This window comes from Neomonachus schauinslandi, chromosome 13 (assembly GCF_002201575.2).
Source record: "Neomonachus schauinslandi chromosome 13, ASM220157v2, whole genome shotgun sequence".
In the NCBI taxonomy this organism is placed as follows: Eukaryota; Metazoa; Chordata; class Mammalia; order Carnivora; family Phocidae; genus Neomonachus; species Neomonachus schauinslandi.
Window position 1 is genome coordinate 24,826,153 of NC_058415.1, and position 18,252 is coordinate 24,844,404.

Genomic DNA, 18,252 nt, shown 5'->3' on the forward strand with positions numbered 1-18,252 from the left:
AAAAGTTTTGAAAATAGCTAGTGGTCTCAGTTGTACAACACTGTGAATGTAATCAATGCCACGGAACTGTACAGTTAAACTCGATTAAAGTGGAACATTTTATGTTTATTTTACCAAAATTTACAAAAATAATGTAATATACCCAAACCCACTGAACTGTATATTTTATGTGAGTAAATTGTATGGTATGTCAAGAATACCTCAATATAGCTGTTAAAAAGAAGAATCAGTAACTTGTCTTAAATACTATTTAACCTTTGTTCCATCACTAAATTCTATGTTTTGTTTTGTTTTTTAAGGTCTAAGAATAGACCATATTCCAAAGTTAAAAATCTAGAAATCAATTATGTTTCAAGCTTTCGGTTCAGCTTAACATTTCAATAGAAAAGAGCCTGGTACCTAGTGCCAGGTAAGTGTGTGTGATGGCTATTGTCATGACCTTTATCGTCCTCCTCTTTTCAAAAGAGCCCTGTGAGGTAAGTGTGATTAAGGCCATTTTTGAGGAGAATAAACAGACTCAGAGAGGGTAAGTGATTTTCTCAGTCAACAAGCCAGCCAGGACCTGAGAAAGCTGGGATCTGAACCCACGCTAGCCTGGCCCCAGGGCCCAGGTGGACAGCATCAGTTCTTCCCCAGACCAATCCGTTCTACACAACTGCTGGCCAGATTGGTCTCATCATCCTTCTGCTCATTATGAACGAAATGGTACCATTTTACCTTGTGCTTTTTCCCATGCTGCCACACGGACAATGCATGTTGAAGCACTTTGGAAATGGGAAATCCTATCAAATGTTAGGTATTTTTTCAAAAGTCAGCTTTATATGTTTTTGACAGCCTCAGGTAAAGTTAAGGTCCTAGTTAGAGAAACTGTCTTCACTGTACCTTCTTTCATGAAGTCAAAGCCTTCAAGACAGTACTCAGAATTCAATAAATAGGTTTTACTATGTAGATGAACAAAGCTTTAAGCGAATGAGGACAGCAGCTGAGGACAGGCCAAGGGGAGATACCTCAGAAGCCAAATGAATTGAGACCTTGGCTTCATCAGCCCTGAGCCATTTAACATTTCCTATTAGGCTTAGCAGGAAAGTAGGACAGTATTACTTTGATTTTTTGTTGATCCCGCTTGATCTCTGCATCCAGTTGCTTCCTTTTTTCATTTTCTTCATGAAGTCTTTTTTGCAGCTGTACTTTTTGATATTTCATGTGATCTACATTCTGCTCTAGTTCATTAGCACGTTTCTCATTTTGGATTGACAGTGATGCCAATTTCTTACTATTTTGTTGCTTCTTCTGTAAGACCTGTGGATCATATGGAATATTTCAAAATGAAAAACTGCATCTCTAACAAATCTCGAGTAAATTTAAACTATTCATTTTATGGCAAAGGTAGACATTTTGCCTAGATTTTTGGCAGGTTCATAATTGCTTTCTACAGGTCTACTTTGACAATTGGGCCATCATAATTTTCACCAGATATCATGAATGATGAGACTCCCTGATACTAACAGCCAAACAGAACAAAACTAGAATCTTTGCTTTTTTTATTGAGTGTTTTTAAAAATGATAAAAATTAAAATACAAAACTGTACTTCCATTTTATAAGACTTATCTCAGACCCCAAATCTACTGTTCTGCTTCCTAACACCAAATTACCAATTTCTTAATTATTCTTCCAGAAATAATTAACACGCATACAAATAACTTCATATGTATTCTAAATAGACTATTTTTCACTCACTTTTTTTTACTCATCTTAGAGATGTTTTCACAGAAATCTGTTCTATGTGATTGCAAAGTAGTCCACTGTGTTCCTCTTTTACATCCAGCTATAGCCTAAATAATTAATCCCTAAGTTAAGATGATCAGAACTGATACCATTTTCCTTACAGTGACCACTGTTATCATCATTTTAATTATCTTAAAGCTTCTCCTCATCTTGCTAAAATTATCGATGAGTAGCATAAAAAATTTGTGAACATTTGCCAAGAGTTTATACTACTAATAGAAAATATCAGGTTTCCAATTTAATCCTGATCAAACAAACATATATTAAACCTGCACTATGTTTGGCTCAGTCGTTAAGCGTCTGCCTTTGGCCCAGGTCATGGTCCCAGGGTCCTGGGATCGAGCCCCGCATCAGGCTCCCTGCTCAGCAGGAAGCCTGCTTCTCCCTCTCCCACTCCCCCTGCTTGTGTTCCCTCTCTTTCTGTGTTTCTCTCTGTCAAATAAATAAATAAATAAACAAACAAATCTGTACTATGTGCTTTAGCATTGCACTAAGTACCTCTTATGTGACATAAAAAAGGTGGTCATTTGTAAATTATGCAGACTACAATTATCTCCCTTATCTTGGCAATAAATTGTTGGCAAAAACACATTTTGTTTTCATTAACCTAGGCATTCACAGAGGCGTTGACGCTTAGAGCAGCACTAAAGTGTGGTCTGCGGACCAGTACTGGCCACAGATTGTTGTCAGCCTGTATCACTGAACATACTATTGGGTTCAGCTGACACTGGTTGCATCAAGACCTTTCTGATGAAGGGAGCTGTGCTCCCATGTGCCTTTCTCTCGTCACAGATGCATAACAACAATCTGCAGACAATGACTGAGCACCACCAGCCTGGAGGCCACAGGACTCTGTAGTTTCCCATTCCTAGATTTGGACACTAGCTTTGCCACTTACTTTTGATAGTAACTGCAATACTGGAGCAAAAATGATAATACTGGCATTTTAGTGTCTTTCCACATAATACTGAAAATCTCAGTAGAAGTACTGATAATCTTATTTAAAAGTGAGATAGGCTGCCATTGTCTTTTGCACTTATTCCACACATGCTCAAGAGTGCATGTTATTGGCAGCAGTAAAGTACTAATGCATTATGTAACTCTCTGTATATATGCAGATGTAAAGAATACAGATTTTAGATTTTTTAAATAAAAGAATTTAAGCTTTCAAAACTTAAAAAAAAATTCACTATACCAATAAAAACATTAGGATTTCAATACTGTAAAATGGCATGAGATGTTAGAGTACTGAAAACTGTTATTGTCACCTCAACTATGCGACTCTGAGTTACTTAACCTTTCTAAATCTTAGTTTTCTCATTTGTAAAACACAGTAAAAATACTCTCTAAAGGATTAAATAACACATTTGAAACATCTGGTATGTAGACACTTAACTGGTAACTACCATCCTCCTCCCCTGCCCTGCCACCATCCCCATCCCCGTTGGGTGTGCCTGAATAGGTCAAAAGCACAGACATTTCTAAAACTGCATGGGAATCCTGTGTCAGTCCCCTGCTGTGTGGATGTTTCTTTTGAGCTTAATTATGTTCTGTGTCTTCTTTCCTTTCCTTATCAATCTCCTTAGCAGAAAAGGATATGCAACAAGAAACATGGAAAGCAAAAGACCATGATAATTCTCAAACCCTATTAATAACCTTTCATTTAATCTTTTAATTCAATCATTGTATCTGTGTGAAATACAGAACATACAAAATAACCTTTGCTAATTCAGGCCTTCCTCAAAGCAAAAAAAGTCTCAAATACACAACCTAACCTTACACCTAAGGAACTGGAAAAAGAACAGCAAATAAAGCCTAAAACCAGCAGAAGAAGGGAAATAATAAAGATTAGAGCAGAAATAAATGATACAGAAATTAAAAAAAAACACAACAACAGTAGATCAGCGAAACTAGGAGCTGGTTCTTTGAAAGAATTAACAAAGTTGATAAACCCCTAGCCAGACTTACCAAGAAGAAAAGAGAAAGGACCCAAATAAATAAAATCACAAATGAAAGAAGGAGAGATCACAACCAACACCACAGAAATATAAACAATTAAAAGAGAATATTATGAAGACTTATATGTCAACAAATTGGGCAATATGAAAGAAATAAATTCCTAGAAACGTATAAACTACCAAAACTGAAACAGGAAGAAATAGAAAACTTGAACAGACCCATAACCAGCAAGGAATTTGAATCAGGAATCAAAAATCTCCCAACAAACAAGAGTCCAGGGCTGGATGGCTTCCCAGGGGAATTCTACCAAACATTTAAAGAAGAAATAATACCTATTCTTCTAAAACTATTCCAAAAAATAGACATGGAAGGAAAATTTCCAAACTCATTCTATGAGGCCAGCATTGCCTTGATCCCAAAACCAGACAGAGATCCCACTAAAAAGAATTACAGAGCAATATCCCTGATGAACATGGATGCAAAAATTCTCAACAAGATACTAGCAAATTGAATCCAACAGTACATTAAAAGAATTATTCATCATGATCAAGTGGTATTTATTCCTGGGCTGCAGGGGTGGTTCATTATCTGCAAATCAGTCAATCAATGTGATACACCACATTAATAAAAGAAAGGATAAGAACCATAGAATCTTCTTAATAGATGCAGAAAAAGCATGTGACAAAATACAGCATCCTTTCCTGATAAAAACCCTCAAGAAAGTAGGCATAGAAAGAACATACCTCAACATCATAAAGGCCATACACGAAAGTCCCACAGCTAATATCATCCTCAATGGGGAAAAGCTGAGAGCTTTTCTCCTGAGGTCAGGAACACGAGAGAGATGTCTACTCTCACCACTGTCGTTCAACATAGTACTGGAAGTCCTAGCCTCAGCTATCAGAAAACAAAAAGAAATAAAAGGCATCCAAATTGGTGAGGAAGAAGTCAAACCTTCACTCTTCACAGATGACATGATACTCTATGTAGAAAACTCGAAAGATTCCACCAAAAAATTTCTAGAACTGAAACATGAATTCATCAAAGCTGCAGGATATAAAATCAATGTACAGAAATCTGTTGCATTTCTATACACCAATAATGAAGAAGAAGAAAGAGAAATCAAGGAATAGATCCAATTTATAATTTCACCAAAAACATTAGATACCTAGGAATAAACCTAACCAAAGAGGTAAAAGATCTGTACTCTGAAAACTATACAACACTTATGAAAGAAATTGAAGAAGACACAAAGAAATGGAAAAACATTCCATGCTCATGGATTGGAAGAGCAAATATTGTTAAAATGTCTATACCACCCAAAGCAATCTACACACTCAATGCAGTCCCTATCAAAATACCACCAGCATTTTTCACAGAGCTAGAACAAACAGTCCTAAAATTTGTATGGAACCAGAAAAGACCCCAAATAGCCAAAGTAATGTTGAAAAAGAAAAGCAAAGCGACAGGTATCATGATTCTTCAAGCTCTTTTACAAAGCTGCCATCATCAAGACAGTATGGTACTGGCACAAAAACAGACACATAGATCAATGGAACAGAATAAAGAACCCAGAGATGGACCCATAACTATATGGTCAATTAATCTTTGACAAAGCAGGAAAGAATATCCAATGGCAAAAAGACAGTCTCTTCAACAAACGGTGTTGGGAAAACTGGACAACAACATGCAGAAGAATGAAACTGGACCACTTTCTTACACCATACACAAAAATAAATTCAAAAAACAGGAGCCTGGGTGGCTTAGTTGGTTAAGCAACTGCCTTTGGCTCAGGTCACGATCCTGGAGTCCTGGGATCGAGTCAAACATCAGGCTTCCTGCTCAGCGGGGAGTCTGCTTCTCCCTCTGACCCTCCCCCTTCTCATGTTCTCTCTCTCTCATTCTCTCTCTCTCAAATAAATAAAATCTTAAAAAAAAACCAATTAAAAAAATAAATTCAAAACGGATGAAAGACCTAAATGTGAGACAGGAAACCATCATAATCCTGGAGGAGAACACTAACAGTAACCTCTTTGATCTCAGCCACAGCAACTTCTTACTAGACACATCACCAGAGGCAAGAGAAACAAAAGCAAAAATGAACTATTGGGACTTCACCAAAATAAAAAACTTCTGCACAGCAAAGGATGGGAGAAGATATTTGCAAATGACATATCTGATAAAGGGTTAGTATCAAAAAAAAGGGTTAGTATCTAAAATCTATAAAGAACTTATCAAACTCAACACCCCAAAAAACAAATAATCCAGTTAAGAAATGGGTAGAAGACAAGAACAGCCATTTTTCCATGAAAGACATCCAGGTGGCTAATAGGCACATGAAAAGATGCTCATCATCACTCATCATCAGGGAAATTCAAATCAAAACCACACTGAGATACCACCTTACACCAGTTAGAATGGCAAAAATGGACAGGGAAAGAAACAACAAATGTTGGAGAGGTTGTGGAGAAAGGGGAACCCTCTTACACTGTTGGTGGGAATGTAAGCTGGTGCAGCCACTCTGGAAAATAGTATGGAGGTTCCTCAAAAAGTTAAAAATGGAGCTACTCTACAACCCAGCAATTGCACTACTAGGTATTTACCTAAAGGCTACAAAAATACAGATTCGAAGGGGTACATGCACCCCGATGTTTACAGCAGCATTATCAACAATAGCCAAACTATGGAAAGAGTGTTAAGCGTCCATCAACTGATGAATGGATAAAGAAGATGTGAGATATATATATATTATATATAAAATATTACTCAGCCATCAGAAAGAATGAAATCTTGCCATTTGCAACAATGTGGATGGAACTAGAGGGTATTATGCTAAGCAAAATAAATCAGTCAGAGAAAGACAAATACCATATGATTTCACTCATATGTAGAATTTAAGAAACAAAACAGATGAACATAGGGGAAGGGAAGGAAAAATAAAATAAGATTAAAAAGAGAGAGAGGCAAACCATAAGAGACTCTTAATGTAGAGAACAAACTAAAGGTTGATGGAGAGGAGCGGGGTGGAGGGGAAGGGCTAAATGGGTGTTGGGTATTAAGGAGGGCACTTGTTATGTGAGCACTGGGTGCTGTGTGTAAGTGATGAATCACTAAATTCTACTCCTGAAAGCAATAAAACTCTATATGTTAACTAACTTGAATTTAAATAAAAACTTGGAAAAAAATATTTACTAAATCCACAAACAAGGCTTAAACCATAGTTGTAGATGATAAACAACCTCCTTAGGAAAACAATCATTTTGGTTATTAATACTGAGTATAAAAATTACAATCAGAACTGAAGGTTGGGATATAAAACTATGAAATTATAAGTAAAATTTCATAATAAACACAAAGGAAAAATCTTAATTGTTTTGTTCTACTAATGTTGTGTTAACATGAGTACTTTGTCAGACATTGCAGGCCCAATTTTAAGGGTCGAGAAGTGAAAAAGAACTGATCCCAAGACTCTCTGAGGTGAAGTGCTAAACGGAAACATGTATTCCTGAAATAAGTACTATGAAGGAAAGTAAAATGGGTGACACATACCACTACCATGTTCTCCTCTAAGCAGTTCATATGTTAAGTCATACTATGTTATCTCTGTGTTGACAGGCTATTTAGGTAAAAATTTTAGCGGGGACGGCCAGATGTTTGAGGTGGGATTTGGTGTTTGGTCTGCTCATGTGCAGTGGACACTGACCTTGTTGAGAGAAAATAATTGTGGCACAGTTCCAAAAATAAATAAATCATGCTCTGAACAGGTGAACTACAATTCCACTCTCCCTACAGTGGAAACAATAGGAAAGTAATAGATGATGAATGAAAAAAATGGAGGGGCACCCGAGTGGCTCAGTCGTTAAGCGTCTGCCTTCGGCTCAGGTCATGATCCCAGGGTCCTGGGATGGAGCCCCACATCGGGCTCCCTGCTAACAGGAAGGCTGCTTCTCCCTCTCCCACTCCCCCTGTTTGTGTTCCCTCTCTCGCTGTCTCTCTCTGTCAAATAAATAAATAAAATCTTCAAAAAAAAAAAAGTTTGTTTAAAAAAAAGAAAAAAATGGAGATAGCATTCTAGCAAATTCATTAGAATCGGACTAACAGAGCACTCCGATCATCCCAAAAGCATCTGAAAATGGCTTCATTATACACAAAATCTCTCGGTAATGGGGTGTTTCTCATAGAATGGCATTTTTAATGGTAGCTATTTCTGAGGCCATAGCTAAATCCAGCATTAGGAAATCAAGAATGAGATGTTAGTAGTCAATTATTAACCTTTCTTAAGGCAATCAGTGATGGTTCCAGAAAATGGTCTGAAATAATTAGCATTTGTTGAGTGTGTCTACAAGGTGCCGTATGCCTACCAGATGTTTTCTATGTATTATTTAATCATCAATCTTTTGTCCTTCAGAAAAGAACACAATTTCTGTGGTTATCTTTATTTCTCACCATGGTTTCTGGTAAAAAGTTTAAAATAATATACTTTTCGAATGAAGATTATAGGACCCAGATTGAAAGGAGGCAAACTCGCCAGCACACCAGGAAAGAAAAGATGCCATCCAGTTTCTCTTGCTGGTGAAAACCCAATCCTACCTCTTTCCTAGCCAGCTACGAAAGCAGTAAAAGTAAGTTTGCTCACAATTACATTTTGAGAAAATTACCTGGACTCTTAACTTTGCGGCATCCATCTTTTTACGGAACTCCTTCTGTAATTTTACCTTCAAAGCAACATCAGAAAGATCTTTGATTTCTAGCTCTTGTAGCTGCTTCTCTGTTTCAGTTAATTCCACCTTCGCGCGTTCTGCTTCGTGCTCAAGTTTTGTTACTTTCAGAGAATACTGTTTGCTTACAGACTTGGCATCGTTACCTTCACCACAGTAATAAGAGTAATAACAATTATAAATTATGTTTAAAAAAATAAACTAAGTAAAACATCAAAACCCTAAAAATGCTCTATTCTTCAAAATCCAGCTGGGTATGTATCTATTTAAGACCCAGCAGTATGAGCCCCGCTGTCCTCACCCAACCCCATCAAATACAACTCGACACCTGGCCTCTTACTGATCAGCTGCTTACTGACTGTTGGCACCTGGTGCCAGCCCAGCCCCTGAGAGGCTCATCTTTGTGTGTTAGTGTGACATTTCCGACTTTCTGAATTTGGGGGTTAGCTCTGCTGGCATCAAACTCCAGGTAAGAAAAATATTTGGGGTGACTCTTTGGCTTTTTGCTTACTACACGTTGGCTTCCTGCTATCTGTAATCGTGTTTTCTCTACTATGAAAAATTCCCAGCATATCTAAAGTAAAAAAATAATATGATGAAGCCCCATCACTGAGATTCGAGAGTTAACAAGATTTTGCCATAGTTGCTTCATCTATGCCTTTCTTCTGTTTTAATTTGCTGAAGAATTGTAAAAACAATCTCAGATGTCATGTCTTTGCACCTACACATACTTCAATAAACATCTATACCAAATATGGACATAGCCAAAAATTCTTTCACACCTCACAATATTAATCCCTACTGACCCTATTCAGACTTCCCCAGTTGTCTCAAAATGTCTTTTACAATTGGTTTATTGTAATCACCATCCAAACAAGGCCCACAATACATCTGATTGTTGTCTCTCCTGAATCTTTCATTCTAGAGCTGGCCCCCTCTTTTTCCATTCGGCTGAACTTGTCAAAGATGAATTTTTTCAATCATTTTCTTATATTTGGGACATAGAGAAAAACAGAATACAGATATTTCTGTCTCTCTTTTCATCCTAAGCTAAGTTACTGCCCCTAAAAACTTGGTTTTGATTTGTTCTGAGCAGCCAACTTATCCCTGAACTAGACTAGCAAACTCGTGGCAATGGAAAAGTAAGAGTCCAAAGCTCGTGGGATGAATTATCATCAGGGGAAGTGCGTTCTACTGTTATAACTGAATATCTCCATTTTTTAATAAAAAGCAATGACTGAAAAATGCACTTTGAGTTGTCTTCTGGCTCTAAAACTCTCTGATTATCTGAGTAACTTTAAAATACACATGGCTACTATATTTGAATGAATTTAAGACCCCATATATTGTTCAACACATCAGTACTATGTGAGTCACTAAGAAAAAAGGGAGAGTCCCATTTACACCAGTTACATGATAAAATGCCCGGATGCCACGGAGGGTAAGGTGCATCCTGATTGCAGAGATATGAAAATGTGAAAGAATGTGATTAGAAATGATGAAATACAGTGTGGTTGTCACTTATTGTTGGCTGAAATAACTGCTACTTGGGGGAAGACTTCGGTGAGAAGGCTTTGAAAAGCAAGCACACACTGACCCTTTTGCGAGTCACCATCTCTAAGGAAAGCTCCAAACTGCCCTTGGTTCTAACGAGTAAGAAGAGGACCTTCTCTGTGTAAGTTCAAGTATCCTCTACTTTAAGGCAACCAGGATGAGTATACCGGGCTACAAAAGTGTGCTGATTTAGTGAGAGATCCCATGGTAGCCTCCACTGATCGAAAAGAAAATCATTTGTTCCAGAGGGGCACATACTCTTAACTTCCACAGGCAGTATCCCTGATGGAGAAGCTATTTAAGCCCCTAAATCAGTTCCTAGACACTCCTGAGAGGGATTTACTGGCATCGATCCTGCCTATGAAGGAGTAGCATGGTCAAGCTCAATTAAACATCTGGGACACCCGGAGCTGGAATGATACACAGCACATTCATCACTAGGACTGAGGAAGGGAAATGCTTTGGGACAGCAGTTAGGGAGAGGAGGGTGAGAAAAGAGGACAGCCAGCCAGAAAGCAAGCTTGCCAGAAAGAGGAAGGAAGCGGGAAGGCAGAGCACCCCTCGCTGGCAGAGGAGCTGGGAGCCACCATCATTCATGTAATCTGAGCGTGATTATAGCCTTGGGCTTAAAGAAAAAGAAGGTAGTATTTCCTTCAGTTCCCTTAAATGTGACCCATGTTTCACTGGAGGTGAGAATAAGAAATGCTATGGTCTATTATCCCTTCAATTCCTTACTGAATTTCAAAGTAGTCAAAGTTCACACTTTGAGTCTGTAAGGGGCAAAACCCCCAAAAGCCTGAGACATGCTTCTCAAGACAAGCCTAATAATGTAGCTAAGGGTGAGGAGAGGATGTGGTGTATACGCCCAACCAGGCAGAATTTGAAACTAAGGGGAAGAGCTAAAAGCTCGGCTCACTAAGAGAGTAGCTCTCAAGGATAAATCCTTACATCTTTAGAGAAATAAAAAGGATCTACATTTGAGATATAAAGTTTATTAATGCTGAAAACAAACTATCCAAAAGAATGAGAACTAATAATATTAAAATGAGTTAGAAAAATATCTGACCTATTCCCAGATAGCTAGTGTAATGTTTCTTAAAAAGTGGCATAAAAGTGCCCCTAGACTTTCAGCACAACACAGGGTTCACAGTGGCAGAACCATTCATAGATGAAATCCCAATGTAACAAAGTTCTTCTGATAACTAACCTCCACCTATTGGCTGTGAAACACACCTTGTTATACCAATTTCCAAACTACAGTGGACAGAGCTCAGTGTCAAAAGCTAAAATAAATGTTACAACATCAGAAGCCATTTTAGAAGCTTTTCTTTCTCATATAAGCTGGTTCACAGGACAGTATTACCTGTTTTTATTAATTCTTTAATTAGATCTTCCTTCATCTTGATGTTAATTGTAAGTTCTCTCATCTTTTGTTTAGCTTCAGTAAGTATGAGTTCTGAATTCCTTAATTTTTGCAAATTCATATCTTGACTCTCCTGGAGACATTCAATCTTTAAATCTTTAAAGAAAAAGAAGCAAAACTGAGAAATGAAACTACCTGCTTATAAAGTATTCAACAGCAGTGAAGTTAAATAAGAGAAGCAGACAGAGAAACAGTCTAGAGGTAGCAGAGGAAGAGACAAACAGAAAGGAAAAAATACATGGCAATTGGGACTTTAATTTTCTAGCTTATGGTGAGCTTTAGTCATATCCTGTAGGTTCTGATACATAGTATTTCACTGCCCTTAGATATGTGATTTGAGTGTTTAACTTGAGTTATTTTTTAAAAAGGTATAAAATCTCCAGGGTGGGTAGAGGGTTGAAATTTTTTCCCATTAACTTCTACGTTTATTGTAATCCGAGAATGTGGTCTATAGCAGACTACTCAAAGTGTAGTCCAGCACTGCTGGCTATTGGAATGTAAGTCAACTATGTCACTGTTTTAATTCAGCTAACTTTTTGGGTTTTTTTCACAGCAAGACTTCCTCAGTGAAGAGGTTAGCGTACAGAGTTACATTCTGGCATAAGTTTCTTTTTTTTTTTTTAAAAATTTTATTTATTTATTTGTTAAAGAGAGAGAGTGTGGGCAAGAAAGAGTGAGCGAGAGTATAAGTAGGGGGAGCTGCAGGCAGAGGGAGAAGCAGGCTCCCCGCTGAGCAAGGAGCCTGATGCGGGACTCGATCCCAGGATCCTGGGATCACGACCCGAGCCGAAGGCAGCCGCTTAACCGACTGAGCCACCCAGGCGTCCCTGGCATAAGTTTCTTACCTGGTTGTAGACCAGTACCAAACAGTTCAAGGATGGCTACTTGAGTAGGCACTATTTATACATTTTAAAATGTGTTTTATTTGTGGTATAGTCAATTTTTGTTAATATTACATGCATAGGCTCTCTAAAAGATAAGATACTCTCTATTTTCATAGTGTAGGACTTATCTATCATGTGATTGATATTCCCTATGCTCTTTCTTTTTATGTTTTGACCACTCATAGGCCAAGAGAAATGAGTTAAAAATCACCATAGTTTTGGCAACACAAACATTTTGATGCTGTTTTTTGATGATAAAAATTCTCATCCGTTGTACGCTAGAACATTATGAGCACTCAGCAGACTAATTTGGCTCTAATGTGGCATGCATCACTACTGGTAGGCAGGTGCGCCCTTGAAGCAGTAGACACCTCGTAAATTACTTTTTTTAAAAAAAGATTTTATTTATTTATTTGAGAGAGAGCAAGAGCACACAAACAGGGAGGAGGGGCAGAGGTGAGGGAGAAGCAGACTCCCTGCTGAGCAGGGAGCCCAACGCGGGATCGATCCCAGGACCCTGGGATCATGACCTGAGCTGAAGTCAGATGCTTAACTGACTGAGCCACCCAGGCGTCCCTAGTAAATTAATTAAAATGTATTTTAAAGTAGTCAAGAGTACAATGCAAATATCAACTCAAGTCTGGCTACAAGATCCCCACTCTGAGACATTTAGCCTATAACTCTAGCCAGGACTGATTGTTGGGAAAATTTTTTTATTAAGGAGTAGAGAGTGAAGGACACCTGGGTGGCTCAGTCGGTTAAGCGTCTGCCTTCGGCTCAGGTCATGATCCCAGGGTCCTGGGATCAAGCCCCGCATCAGGCTCCCTGTTCAGCAGGAGTCTGCTTCTCCTTCTCCCTCTGCCAGCCACTCCCCCTGCTTTTGCTTTCTCACTCTCTGACAAATAAATAAATAAAATCTAAAAAAAAAAAAAAAAAAAGTGAGAGTGAAAAATTAGAGGTAGAACAGAGAACATAAAGGAAGTTCTACCAACCAGGAAAGCACTCCTACCAAGTTCCCATCTTCGAGAATTCCTAGATGCTTCTTAAATTATTGACTAAAGAAAAAGAGAAGTGTCATAAACATTAAATCTAAATTACTTGAGAAAATCTGTGTACCTTCATTCCCCAAACTTGACTTTTGTGTTTGATCCTGAGTATCATTCAATTCAACAAGAGAACAAACAGAGCCTGGCTTTTGAATCCATGAGCGACTTCTACATCTAAAAAAAAAACATCAGGATCAAAGGTAACTTGTCTGTTAGCATTTTCTCCTCTGCCCTCAAATTAGTTCCCCAAAACGGACAGTAATTTTAAAAAAATTACTGCATGGAGCACTGGGTGTTATACGAAAACAATGAATCCATGGATCACTATATCAAAAACTAATGATGTATTGTATGGTGACTAACATAACATAATAAAATTAAATTCAATTAAAAAAACCCCAAATTATTAATTATATAAACAGAATTTTACTAATATTCCTCAAAATAAAAGGGTATCTCCCCCAAGATGAACTCAGTGGAAAATTTATGTTTGTTGCTCACTGTGGCAGCAAAATCAAGAAATCCAAAAACATTCTCTCTGAAAATTAAAATCCAACAACTATGAAAGCCCTAAATGCAATATTATTTTTCAATTTTAAGACTGATAACTTTGTTCGATTTTTTTTTCATAACACATTAGCAGACAGTGCATTTAGCAAAAACTACTTACTCTTATATTAAATGATAAGGATACATGTTAATGAAAAAAAGACCTACGTCTATATATGTTTATTGCATCACATGTTTATTAAATCAGTCAATATTTAACATACCTAATTTCAGATTTCTCTTGGCCTTCAGATTCTTCGTCATCACTGTTGTCAGAAAATTGGCAGTGGAGGACTTCATCTTGTTCTTCTATGTGACCCAGCAGCATCTGACTTCGTGTTCGAAATCCAGCAACTACTCGATCCAGAGAGTACACAGAAGGACTTGTGTAGACCTTACAAGTGACCACCCAACAAAAAAAGTGATTTTTTTAACGTTTATTTTTATCCTATTACTCAAAATGTCTTTAAAGAGACATTTAGATAGTTACACTTAAAACAGCGAATTACTGAAAATATGCAAAAGTCAAAATAAATTTCACAATGCCGTTGTGCCCCATAGACACATACATCTTTTAGAATCTACACAGCTCTTACTCCTTCTAGAAAGTTCTCTATCTTCAATTATGCCTTCATGGAAAATAGTATTCAAAAATGAAACCAAAGAGAGGCAGGAGTGAGAAGATCACAGCTCTTAAACATAGCACAGGCATGCCCCAGCCAATGTGAAACCTGCACACGGTGTGACAAGAGGCAATGACACGTTGTGTACTACCCTGCAGGAAATCCAAATGGATTTACTCACACTTTCCCGATGGTGGTTAGGGATAGCTGACTTAATGCTCTAAGTGACATAGTTAATATGTATCATGGATAAATAGATTTTCATGGGCTAGCCTGGGAACTTTCTACATTATAATGTGCTTCTATTGGCAATGCACCTTAAGCTCTCAAAAAATGACCTTGGGGGGGGCGTGTGGGTGGTGCAGTCAGTTAAGCATCCGACTCTTGATTTTGGCTCAGGTCATGATCTCAGAGTCGTGGGACCGAGCCCCTCTGCACTCAGCGGGGAGTCTGCTGGAGATTCTTTCTCTCCCTCTTCCTCTGCCCCTAACCCATGCTTGCTCATGTGCTCTCTCTCTAAAATAATAAAAAATAAATCTTCTTAAAAAGTGACCTTGGAAAACAACAACAAAAATTAGAAACTGCCTTTATACATTTATTCTAGTTTTAGTTACCAAATATTTCCTTTTTCACCACCTCTTTGTAACCAGAGTTTTTTCTCAAAAAAGGTAAATAAAATATTAGAGGAAGCATTCAATTTATTACTAGAAATCATTACAAGCTATTAAAATTTTAACATATAGTGGAATATGTATAACACATGGGGTGACAAGATTCAAGTGATGTAGGTCTCTCACATAATCCCTCCCAGAAAAGCCTGCCTGATACTAAAGATTCCTTGATACCTGATTTTCATGGCTCCACAGTTGGCCACCTAGTAAGACCATCTGTCATATCGGTACCACGATGGAGGCAGAGTAAAGTTTTCTAGGCGGACTCCCTATCCTGGGGTATGAGGGAGTGAGGAGGGGAATTACTTACAGAAGAACCAACTCAAGAAGTACTTATCTAGGGCGCCTGGGTGGCTCAGTTGGTTAAGCGACTGCCTTCGGCTCAGGTCATGATCCTGGAGTCCCGGAATCGAGTCCTGCATCGGGCTCCCTGCTCAGCAGGGAGTCTGCTTCTCCCTCTGACCCTCCCCCCTCTCATGCTCTCTCTCTATCTCATTCTCTCTCTCAAATACATAAATAAAATCTTTAAAAAAAAAAAAGTATTTATCTAGGGGTGCCTGGGTGGCTCAGTCATTAAGTGTCTGCCTTCGGCTCAGGTCATGATCCCAGGGTCCTGGGATCGATCCCGCGTCGGGCTCCCTGCTCAGCAGGAGGCCTGCTTCTCCCTTTCCCACTCCCCTGGCTTGTGTTTCCTCTCTCGCTGTGTCTCTCTGTCAAATACATAAATAAAATCTTTAAAAAAAAAAAAATACTTTGGTTGGTTTTCTTAGCATACAATTATGTGAAGTACTGAAAGTGGTATTAGGGATGCCTGGGTGGCTCAGTCGGTTAAGCGTCTGCCTTCAGCTCAGGTCGTGATCCCAGGGTCCTGGGATCGATCCCCAGGTCAGGCTCCCTGCTTTTCCCTCTGCTTGCTGCTCCCCCCACTTGTGCTCTCTTTCTCTCTCTTTCTCTGACAAATAAATAAATAAAATCTTTTAAAAAAAGTGTATTAGTTACCTATTGCTTTTATTTCTGTTTTTATATCAAATTTCATCAAATCTGAAATGCTATCAACTGTAAGACACACCATTATTTTTATTCCATCAAGAAAAAAAGCTGTCAAACCGTGACATGCCATTAATTATAAAACATACCCTGCCATCAAAGATGATAAAATGTGACAAAAAATGTGAGTCTTACAATCAATGAAACATGGCAGATTTTCATCAGCATTTTGATATTATATTATACCTAAGCATTGACTGGGACCACCTCTGTAATTTTTTTCTTTCCAAAGTGCCCTTAGTATGTATAATACTGGCTCTTGGCTTCAAGTATATCATATTTACCATGTTAAGAAAGTAGAAACCTGTCATACCTTTTTATATAAATTTAAATCAAGATTCAGTTTTACATTTCATAAGATGAGTTTTTGATATCTACTGAGACAGAGGGGTTTTTTTCTCTTTTTTCCTATTAATTTGATAAATAATGTGGAAACTTTTTCTTTTATTTACCTGTATACTATTTAGTTGTGAGGGGCAATTTCTTTAGAAATTCTGCATAAGTAGATATGTCCTATAATTCCATTTTGGTGTTTAACTTTTCAGGTTAAGAGATAGTTGAAAACAAATGTGTAACAACAGGAAAAAGTACACAGTTGTATGCCCCCAGGATAAATATTATTCAGCTATTAAAAATCATGATGTTATAAAATATTTAGTGACTGTCAAATGTTCATGATATATTGAGAAAAGCCGGTAATGAAAGTACATGCATAAATATAACAAATAATACTTTTAAAATTAAATAAGAGCTTTTTGCTCTTTCCCTCCAATATGTATAAACAAGCATATAAGAAATATTTCCTAAAAAAAAAAGAAATATTTCCAATGAAGAAAAGAACAGAAATATTTCCTCATAAGAAATGCAGACTATTTGCACTTCAAGAAAATATTAGAGCTAATGAACTCTAAAAGAAATTAGCAGAGCTAGAAAATATCAGCTAGACCTCTGCCAAGGAGGCAAAACTCCAGGGAGAAAATGAAATGGCATTTCAGATGTCCTCTTTGGTGTAATTTGGTTAGGTACGGTATTCAGTACGAAACCCTCGCCTCACTCTTAGAACAATGAACAGTGAGCAGGACAAGGCTGGCCATACAACGTGTCTTCCCATGCAAGCCTGCCTTCTCACGTCTGCTGCAGAAACCAGTCCAAACAAGAGAGGTAGTCTGGATTCCTGGACACATGGTAGGAACAAGAGAACCCTCAAAACTGCTGATTCTATGACTTTTACATCTTCTTCGTTTCCTCTCCTTTTACTGGCTAGCAGGGCTCTTTTGGGGTAGAAGGAACATTTTAAAAACAAAACAAAACAAAGGATTTGCTTATTTGAAACAATAACCACAAAAGTCGTTATTCCAGTCATGTCTGTTTCAAGCCTAATCAAACAGCTAGAGGTAAGAACTCCTAAGGGCCTAACCTTTTTCAAGAGCCCACAGAGCTCTATCTCCTCAAAGAGTGTACGTGTGTGTGTGAATGTCTAGTAAAAAAGAAAAAGAGAGACTTTATACTGAAAGTATAAATATGTATGACTTTTGTAATCAGTGGGGAAAAAAAAACCCAGATGTTATTTTTAAAAAATGAAAGAATAGAAGAAACAGAAAATTCTTTCACATTATGAGCGAACAGTAAATAAATTAAATATAGAAGATATATAATCATAAAGTTGAATTAAGAGTTATCAAATTTGAACCCTTTTGTCATGTTCCATGAAAATTTACCATGTATTCAACCATAAGGAACATGTCAATAACTCTACAAAGTAAAGCTGAGATTGATAATAACAGTGATTTAAATGTTAAAACCCAACCACTTAGGATTGAAAGCCACACGGGTAAGGGAGCATCTGTGTTACTCGCTCTGAGGCACCGAGCCTGGGACACAGTAGAGGCACCCCACGCGCATGTGCCGGAGACGCGGTGTGCCAGGCAGTTTCAGATTCCTTATCTCACGTAAATCCTCCACACCCCCGACAATGTCTCCCCCAGTCTGACA

General features: G+C 37.9%; 1 protein-coding gene across 6 annotated transcripts in view; it reads right to left on the minus strand.

The window, feature by feature from the left end:
• KIF27 (kinesin family member 27) overlaps nt 1-18,252 on the minus strand; it is a 75,161-nt gene that overhangs the window by 32,671 nt on the left and 24,238 nt on the right. For 5 of the 6 annotated variants that reach the window (XM_044920407.1, XM_044920408.1, XM_021677922.1 and 2 more), the window contains 5 exons: nt 14,144-14,313; nt 13,441-13,544; nt 11,381-11,536; nt 8,404-8,609; nt 1,102-1,299 (listed from right to left, as the gene is read on the minus strand). In XM_044920407.1, the coding sequence (XP_044776342.1) occupies nt 1,102-1,299; nt 8,404-8,609; nt 11,381-11,536; nt 13,441-13,544; nt 14,144-14,313 (834 nt within the window). The remainder of the gene's footprint in view (nt 1-1,101; nt 1,300-8,403; nt 8,610-11,380; nt 11,537-13,440; nt 13,545-14,143; nt 14,314-18,252) is intronic. The other variant, XM_044920406.1, reaches the window with a different exon arrangement.